The sequence below is a fragment of the Tauraco erythrolophus genome, chromosome 6, assembly GCF_009769465.1.
Source record: "Tauraco erythrolophus isolate bTauEry1 chromosome 6, bTauEry1.pri, whole genome shotgun sequence".
Lineage (NCBI taxonomy): Eukaryota > Metazoa > Chordata > Aves > Musophagiformes > Musophagidae > Tauraco > Tauraco erythrolophus.
In genome coordinates, this window is record NC_141470.1 from 12,475,569 (window position 1) to 12,485,145 (window position 9,577).

At 46.1% G+C, this 9,577-nt stretch overlaps 1 protein-coding gene across 1 annotated transcript; it reads right to left on the minus strand.

The window, feature by feature from the left end:
- On the minus strand, positions 1-4,256 carry LOC147528519 (ferritin light chain-like). Its single transcript, XM_086613995.1, has 3 exons — positions 4,074-4,256; positions 1,021-1,167; positions 1-504 (listed from the first exon to the last, which is right to left on the minus strand). Exons 1-3 carry the CDS (start codon positions 4,254-4,256, stop codon positions 1-3), a joined length of 834 nt encoding a protein of 277 aa, XP_086470121.1.
- Between the last annotated feature and the right edge of the window lie 5,321 nt (positions 4,257-9,577).

Consider the following 9,577-nt stretch of genomic DNA (forward strand, 5'->3'; position numbering starts at 1 on the left):
CTAAAGGCCCTCCCTGCCCTGCTTCGCTTTTGCTCCTGTCCCATCATTGCACTGTGGCAGCGTGGTGGTGCAGTGTATGGTTGCATATATTGGCCCTATGTTGTTTCTGTGCTGGGAAGATTCTCTCTGGGGTCGCTTCAGACCCTCTGCAGCTCCTGTACACTGCTGGAGAGGCGGGCAGGGGCTACAGTGCTGACTAGACTCTGGCTCTATGCCTGTTCTGAACTCTTTCTGCAACCGGTCCATAAAGTAATCCCCAAGACTATTTCTGCCATCTTGTGAACAGTCAAGCCTGCGAGCATTGGTCAGTAGATCTCCCATCAGCTTGATCTTCCGGATTTTGGGCCCGATAAATTGTTTCTTGATAGTGCTTGCGCTGTGAGGGTCTGCATTTTCAATACTCAGGGCATAAAGCTCTTCAAAATAGCGTATCATAGTTTTCCACTGTACCATTGCTACTTCCAGGGCTTTCATCAGACCGACTGCATACTCACAGTTTGGTTTCTAAACACAAAGACAGAATAACATTTATTCAGAAGAACAGCTCATCTTAATGTATTCATTGATGGTTTCCTGCAACTTACCTGGTGCTCTAAGCAAGATGTGCTAGGATTTTGCAACAACTCCTTCTAGCTTGGAGCATCTTGTTTTTTGCAGAGCTGGATGGCTGTAAACGTACAGAAGTGGCAGAACCCAAGCACTTGTTGAAAGAACAGAGATTTAGATAGCAGCAGCTATGCCTGCGGAGCGGTCCACCACCAGAAAACCCTGTCACAGGATGGTTTGGGTTGGAAAGGGCCTTAAAGATCATATAGTTCCAACCCTCCTGCCATGGGCAGGGACACCTTCCAGTAGACCAGGTTGCTCAAAGCCCCATTCAGCCTGGCCTTGAACACTTCCAGTACTGGAAATCTAATAGTGGATGAATGCAGAGATCTGAAGTACCAACAATATAATGCAAGAAGTTGGAGTAATTACTGCTGTCTGCAACTACTTTAAAGCTTGTCGTCTACTACCCACCTGGATGGTTTTAGAGCAGTAATGGCCTCCTCTTTCCTGCTGATACTTCATCAAAGCCTCTGCGGCTTTTCTCTCTTCCAGAGCTTGATGCAAGAAGAACTTTGAAACATTTGGTAGAGCCACCTGCGACTGATCAAAATATTCACCCTAAGCACACAAAACACAAGTGTTAAAATTTACTAGAGATGGGACTCACTTGTAGCAGAACATGGGTTTATCAGAACTTGGGAAACCCTTCCAATGGAAGCTGTTTTGCCAGCACAATCTCTTTGAAGAGCTTAATCCAAATTTCTGCAATAAACAAAGTAAGTACTTATGGTCTTAAATGAAAAATCTCTATACTTCTACTAGAACCCCTTCTGTCCTTTAATACTGGACAGGTAACTGTAGTACTGATGTTTTCTCTCAGTAGCAGTCAGAAATTCTCAGAATATTTTATTTATGAGTGGCTGGGAGGAAGGGCGGGGTGTGGTTCTTTTTGTTGGTTTTTTTTTGTGTGTGATTTTTTTGTTTTGTTTTTTTTTAAACGTAGTCCCAGCACAGAGAACATAAGATTCATAGATTTCTAGGTTGGAAAAGACCTTAGAGATCGAGTCCAACCATCCCTAATCCCCATTAAACCATATCCTCAAGTAGATCATCCACCCTTTTCTTAAACACATCCAGGGATGGGGACTCAACCACCTCCCTGGGCAGCCTATTCCAGTGGCTGACAACCCTTTCAGAGAAGAAATACTTCCTAACATCCAACGTGAATCTCCCCTGACTAAGCTTATGCCCATTTCCTCTTGTTCTATCACCCATCACTAATGTAAAGAGCCCTTCCCCCACCTCCCCACCATCTTTTCTCAAGTATTTATAGGCCGTAATCAGGTCTCCCCTCAGCCTCCTCTTCTCCAGGCTAAACAGCCCCAACTCCCTCAGCCGCTCCCCATAAGTTTTATTTTCCAGCCCCTTGACCAGTTTAGTCGCCCTTCTTTGGACTCGCTCCAGGAGCTCAATATCCCTCTTAAAGCGAGGGGCCCAAAACTGGACACAATATTCCAGATACATCCCTTCAGGTCAGCATTCCAATAATGAAAAGTTAGCTTTCAAAGGTATGAGAAAGATGAGGCAAATACCAGAAAGAGAACAAGCACAACTTTGCATCTGTTTATCAGCTTCATTATGGATAATGTCACTCCAAAATAAAGAATACTGCTACTGAACTATACTGTATACACGTTTAATATTGTATGCAGCTCATGCCCAGGAATACTTCAGAAGTAATACAACCCTAAACCCACTGCACGCTTTGTTCTGTTGTGGATGGGAAAGTTAACAACTTTAACTGCTGCAATATTGAACTATGCCGATAGATCCATCAGCTCTTACATTAGAATAATTTTACACACGGTATTGCTGTCCCATAACGAGAATGTATGAGCAACAGGTAGCAAAGTAGAACCACCCAGTTATACTAGTTTTAACATTGGCTCTGCACAGCTCCGACGTTGAGGAGAATGAGAGGCGGCAGCTGGGACCATGCCAAGAGCCACGTTGAGGAGCCACGTTGAGGGAGCTACAGTGTCTTGATCTGCTGGTTCCCTATACACGTGCATGTGGTACAGCACAGCTTTTGTCTCTGGACATGCTCTGGATTGGAGTACTGCATATCAAGGTGTTGGCTTGCAGTCTGCTGAGGAGTGGTAAGAAACAAGTATATGCATTTCATTAAGTTTTTCTGCTTCTTACTGTCTTCCTCGCTTTCATCACCCTGCTTAAATATGAAAGACTGGTGTTTCATCTATGTCACTCTGTTTAGAAAAAAATGCAGAAGAGTCATATACACAAGTTTGTTTTTCTCTTCTATTTTTATGACTATCTGGGATACCCTAAAGCTGTGACACACATATGCATGGGTGACCAGAAACCATTCAAGAGAAAGTACATACTGGAATGTTTTATTAAGAACATTCATTGCAATATTTGCATAATCCTTTTCCTGAAGTAATTCATTCATGTTTCTGTTGACAGAAGACTCAAGAACAGTGATTTATAATCAGTTCCTCAGTGCAAGTGTGCTGCGTGACTTCAAGTAGAGCACAAGTTACCACACCTGCTTAACAGCTAAGGTAAATCTTTCATGTTAATCATTAACTATTTGAGATGTTCATGTTTCTAGGTTTGATTTATCCACAGACAATTTCTAACTGAGCTTTCTCCATCCCACCCAGCTGCCAATCACTAGTATTATTTTAATCCACAGGCTTAACAGGTAGAGGCTTTACTTGCATACTAAATTTTTATTGGATTAATATGTGACACCCACGTTGATCAAAGAATCTTGGGGATGTATCGAATACAGTTTGTGTTGCTTCTCAGTCCATGCTTGGCATCGGAGGGGATGGCATTGATCGTTTTGGGGTTTGATTTCAATGGATTTGTTAAAATATATGTTGCCTTAATATTCCATATGTAGCCAGACTCAATTTTGGCATGCGTGTTACACAGTATCAGAGATAGCTTTTTTTTTTTAATTCATGTCCAACATTCCTGCCAGTGGAGCAAAAAACCCTAAACCAACAGTGATGTTCACAAACACCAATTAACCACATACGACTATTTTATGTACAAAGCTTGGGAAAAAAACACCCAAGAGTTCTAGTCCAAAGCTGTTAGCGGTCCCTATTCCTGTCCCTCTTTCCACGGGCATAACTCTCCATTTGAATTACACGAGTGCCTGATTCATCACCCGCTTGTTCCAGACCTTCGCCGTTGTTTCTCCCGCCATGCCAGCGGCCGCCCGGGGTGAGCGCCCCGGCAGCAGCGCTCAGGCAGACCCGGGCGCCAAGAGAGCCCCGAGTCCCGCTGGGCCGATTAACGGGGCCAGCACCACTCTGCCGGTTCTGCCCGACTTGGAAACTCTCCCGAACCCCCGACGGCGCCGGCGGGACCTGCCCCGGCCACCTCCTTCCCCGGGCGGATGCCCGCGCAGGGTCGGGGGGGGACCCACGCTGCGCCCGCGGCCGCCTCCCGGGACCCCCCCGCCGGGTCGCGGCCCGCCGCCTTACCAGCGCCTGCAGGCAGTAGGCGAGCTCCAGCAGGGCGCCGGTGACACCGCAGAGGCCTTCCTCCACGGCGGGCGGGAAGCTCTGCCTGACGCGGCTGCCGGGCAGCGGCCGGTGCGCCGGGCAGGCGGGCAGCGTCACGCGGGGCCGCTTGGAGCGCGGCTCGGCCATGGCGGGCGTCGCCATGGGGCAGCCGCGCCTCCCCGCCGCGCCGCCTGATATAGCGCGGGCACCTGGGGCACACCTTGCCGCGCTCGGCGGCGCCGGGCCGCCCCCTCCCCGCCTCCCGCCCGGCCCGCGCCGACGGGAGGTGCGTGTGGCCGCCCGCCCTCGCCGGGCGACGGGGGGGGCCGCGGCGGCGGGGCCAGCGCCGCCATTTCGCGCGGGCGGGCGGGCGGGCGCCCGGGGAGCCTCGTCCCTCTCGGAGCTCTCCGAGATCGCGGCGAGCCGCTAACGGGCAGTGCCGGGCCGGCCAGCGGCAGCCCGCGGAGCGGTGCGGCACCGCGCCCCTCGGCCGCAGCCCGCGTCCCCGCTGCCCGGCGGCGGGTGCGGGGGGCGTGAAGGGCCGAGCGGTGACTCGGCGTTTCTACAGCTCAGTTGAGGGACGGTCGCCAGGGACGCCCACGCTTAAATGTCTGCCTTTAATAGCAAGTGATGTGCGAAAGCGCGGCGCGGCAGAGTCGCGGCCGGAGCAGCTGACGGTAGCTTGCGGTCAGATGCAGTCGCGGGGAGGGAGCGATCTGTGAAAAAATCCTGGGAACTTGACAGGGTATCTATACATGTCTTGGCTACGGAGTAAATTCTTTCTCTTTTTTTGACGTAGTGCTAAAAACTATCTTGACACATCAAACCATCTTCAGTGTTTTAGTCACTAATAATTCTCGGTTTAGAGATGCTACTTCAAAATAGAGGTTTCTGACTTGAATTTCAACTGCTTTACCTTATGGACGGAGCTCTGCGTGTTACTGCTTGAGCGTTTCTTTACCTTTAACAGATTGAAGCCAGTGGAGCGGAAATATCAACACCCTTCGAATTTGCTAATTTTCTATTCAGTGACTTTGTTTAATAAGCTTAATGTTACGTGCTGTTCTGTGAAATACTTTTCTAGCAGATGACCCCACACCCCCCCAAACCCAGGATGCTGAGGGTAGAATCGTTATTCCATTGCACGTTTTAATTGTTATTGGATCTGACTACCTTGAGCAGAGCACACATCGCCTGAGAGTAGACACATAAAGATGTGAGAAAATCACTCATGAAAAACTTACATACTTGTAGTTTGGTGCACCCATCCCGTTTGCTGTTCATCCCTCTTTGTTTGCTGTACTTGTCCATTTCTTCATTCTTCTGATTCTTCGTGCTGTAGTTAAATCAGAAGTTTCAGTAAATAAAACATAAAACAATGTGCTAAGTTCACTTTAAAAAAAACGGTATTTAAGCATATGCTTGTTTTAAGCATTTGAGCAAAGCTGCATGTGAGTAAACACACAGTAAATGTGACTCTAAATTTCTTTAGTCTCTATACATTCTTTAGACCCTCTTTTTTTTTTTTTATGAGAACACGGTTCAATCTATTTTGCTTTGAGTTTCATAGAACTAAAGGAGGTACATGTCATTTGTGCTGTAATCGAATGCATTGTGGAAAAATTCCATTACAAAGTAATGTAGGGATTCTTGCTACGTAGATGAGGTGGTGTCACATGTGAGTCGTATCTAGACTGAAGAAAAAGTATCATCTGTTCCAAAAACTTGTGATTTCAAGTCTTGGTTTTCAATAAATGCTGTATCCTGGGGAACAAGCGCTTTGTTCAGTTTCTTAGTTAGAGCATTTCAGCATGGCATGGAATAAGAGCAGCTGCCTGCTCTCAGGTAGGGTTGCTTTTAAGACAGGTTCCTTTTTTCCTGCCTGTCCTAAACTGAAGGGGAAATTCTTGCATCTCTCTCCCAGACTGTATACTTCAGAAAATTACCTGCTTGGGGTAACAATGTCTGTATATGACTTTGATACGACAAGTGAATCTGGGTTAGGTCCTTATTCTCACTAAATCCTGAAGTATGAAATATGAAGGTACTTCACAGATTTCCTCGATGAACGGATGTTGGGGTGAAGAGCGTTGGACATTGAGTGATCTTGACCGAGGGAAAGCACAAACAGGTAGTTACGTGCAAGTCATTGCAAAAAGGGTTGGTGACATCTGTAAATAGGATTGGTGACAGGATTGACCTTGTTTATTCCCATAATCTAGGATTATTTAAATGTGAAATGTTAGGCACATGCCTTCACGAAAGATGTCTTTATTTGTTTTTATGATTTGGCATGACTTTGGTACAACACATTTTAAAGAGTGTTGAAAGCGTAGGGCAGAGTGGGAAGCCAACAACCACAGTGTGGTATATAGAGCTGCAATTAAAATTCCAGCAAAAAAAGCTCTCTTGCACCCCCACACCCCACACCCTCCCCCTCCCCCTTTTCTTTTACTTCTTTGGCAGAGTGCAGCAGAGAGGACTGCTGCTGTCAGTGGGCTTTAGCAATCATCTGAAAATACCCTTTCTGCTGAGAGTACTTTGCAAACATTTAGTTGTGTCTGGCCATTTTCTACCTTGATTCTCTCTCGTTTAAAGCAAGGCTCTTTAAATTTCACTTTGTAATCTGAAGTAGATACTGTTAGTTCTTTAACCACAGGGACCAAGAGTTGTGGCTACCATCTGTTGGCTTCTTACTAGCTGTGACAGATTTTTCATATGCTTTGCAAATACTGTATCTAATGCTGCCAACCCTTTTTCCTCTGTGATTGTTCGGTACCCATCAATAGCTATGACAAAAACGGAAGGCTATGTGAGGAAAAAGTAATAAATAAATAAATGTACGATATGTATGTGAATTAGCCTTCTTCATTCATGATTTTGTTTCGTAATTAAGTGAAACCTAAGCTCTCTGACAGGAAATGGAGAATGATTCATATGAGCACCCGTGGATTTGCAATTGCTCGTATTGGACTTGGAGTCACTTAACCCATTTTTCTGTATGCTTTTCCATCCTCAACAGGTGCTTCATTTCACTATTTTATCTGATCCCACTCTTTTTTATTTCTTTTTTCCATGGAGGAAAAGCCAGCCAGACTTCTGAGTTGTTTTCTTGCCTTTTTGTACTGTATGACTCATAAAGTTAAAAAAGCAGCCTGAAATTTGGGAGGATACTACTTAAGTAAGCATAGAAAAATAACTTTTTTTAACTGTCTTGCAGTAAAAGTAGTCATCAGCAAAACATGACATGGCCCTGGTGTGACAATAGCACTGTGACCAGGCCGTGAGGCAGATATTATGGAAAATGCTTTTTGTCTGTATATCACTGAGCAGATGGAAAGGTCCAGTTTGTTGTAGTGCTGTGAAATCAGAATGTTTTAGTGATACAAGAGAAGGATTTCCCAAAAGTAAAAGTTAAAGCCTAGTCCCTTTGAAGTCGGAGTCTTGATCCTGTCACACAGAGCAGCCAGAAGCTTATTTTTTGGACTTACAGGTACTGAAAATTACTATGCATTGCCGTATTTACACATATTTTATATGTATTTAATTTACTAAAATGAGGTACCACAACGAAGTACCTTTCTTTGGTACTTGTCTCAGATGCTCAAAAGCTTAATTTTCCATTACTTTTCTAAAGAGTCAAAGATTTCCTTCCTCTCATTGGTACTTTTGTATTTGCAAAACATCTGTTACGCAGTGTTTAATATAAAGCCAGTTGAGATGTTTGAAGGTGTTCTTCAGTTGTACTGACAACAGCCACGTCTTTTTTGCCTTCATTTAGTTTTCCCGCATTGCATCAGTAGCCTGATAAAGTTGCAACACTTTGCGCCTCTTTTATGTAACTTTCATCTTGGGCAGTTCAGTTCCATAGGCTTCCTTGACACAAGTCTGCATGGCAAAGATATTGAGAAATTGGCTTCTTTGTCCTTCTTTTGCAGTGAAGTTTTTCCTTAAGGAACTTTCCAAACGCTGGATAATATAAGCCATTGTGATATAGAGAGAGTTCTTTGAAACTTCACTGATTGAAATCGGTCCTTCAAACAGAATATGCCCACAGGCCCTGGGCATGTCTGTGCTGTGTCTAAAACAAACACAGAAACAAGCTTGTAAGACGCTCTGAAATACAAGCAGACCTTGTGTCACACAACAGGTACAGAAGGGTTTCCTAATTCATGCTATTTTCTTCTCTGCAGTGTTTAAATTAGATTGTCTCTAACTAATGCTTGATTTTACCATGGGACCCTTCCAGTAGCAGAGAGTTGCTCCAGGGAATGCAGAGTAGACAGACAGCCTCAGGTCCTTCTCAGCAGAGTGCAGCAGGGAGCCTCCACGGCCGCTGTGGCTGATGCTCAGGGCTACCCTGTGACCTTGGTGTTCAGGGCACATCCTGCCTGCTTAGCACTCGCCCTCACCCTTTTGCCAGTCCTCAGGTGCTCCTCCCTTCTCCTCTTTCTCCCTGTAGGCTCTTTCCAGCTGCTGCCACAAACACAGTGCTCAGGCAGACTCATCCTCTCCCTCTGCTCCCACCCTGCCGTCTGTGGGCCCCCGAGAAAGCTCCATGCCAGCTTCAGGTTTGGGTTCTGTGTACTGCAGGGAGCTCTGCAGTCGAGCCTAAAGGATGTAACTGCATCTCAGCTGACTGCGTAGGTAGACTCTTGGCTGTCACTCTTGTCCTGCCTCAACCTGGTTTATGTTCGACACCTTCAGCTATCTCGTTGCATCACAAGTCAAGCTGCATATGGCCATGGTTGAGTGTGTGTGTCTGTGTACATGTGCCTAAACTTCTTAATGCTGGGGCTGCAGGTAAAACTGCACTGCAGCCCCTGCTAACTTCTGTCTGGGAGCCACATATCATTACTTTCTCTTAAGCACGTGTCACTCTTTCCAATTCAATTTTAAACGTTGACGATTCACCTACACTGAGTCGTTCCTCCCTAGTCTTTTCTCCTCGTATTTACAAAGTTGTTAGGTGTGCTGGCCAGGCTTCTCAGCTCATCCATGTCTGTAAGGGCCCTGCCTCTGCCCGTGCTGGGGAAGCCGGTGGTTGGGCTTGGGCAGAGAGGCAGTCAGGAGAGCCACAGCCCTGCGGGCTGTCTGTGCTCCCTGCCTCTCTTTGCCTGCTGGCCGCAGAGGGCTGGCAGAGGGCTGGGCAAGCTTCAGCCTAGTCAGCAGCATGATATGTGGCCCTTCCACCTCCATTTCTTCTCTTATAAATACACTTAAGCTATAAGTGGACTATTAATTAATCAAGTGGTACTGGCCAGTAATGTGCATTTGTTTTTTTTTTTTTAAAAGAGGCTGTGTTTACGAGTAAGTTAGAATAAATTGGCAGGGTTCATCTGCCACTGAGATTTTGCAGTTGTTATTTCAAGCCACGTTTAAAACAGCATAGGCCAGCAAACTTAAGGCTCGTCCTTGCAATCTGTCCATGGCATATCGTAAGTCCAGTCACTTATTGCAAGTTGAAGCCACTGGGTCTCAGC

Excerpts from the sequence above, each read along its gene's own strand:
- LOC147528519 (XM_086613995.1), bottom strand. The coding sequence starts at position 4,256 with ATGGCGACGCCCGCCATGGCCGAGCCGCGCTCCAAGCGGCCCCGCGTG. Across the intron at positions 1,168-4,073 it reads CCTACTGCCTGCAGGCGCTG|GGTGAATATTTTGATCAGTC; the intron begins GTAAGGCGGCGG and ends TTGTGTGCTTAG. Across the intron at positions 505-1,020 it reads ACTGCTCTAAAACCATCCAG|AAACCAAACTGTGAGTATGC; the intron begins GTGGGTAGTAGA and ends CTTTGTGTTTAG.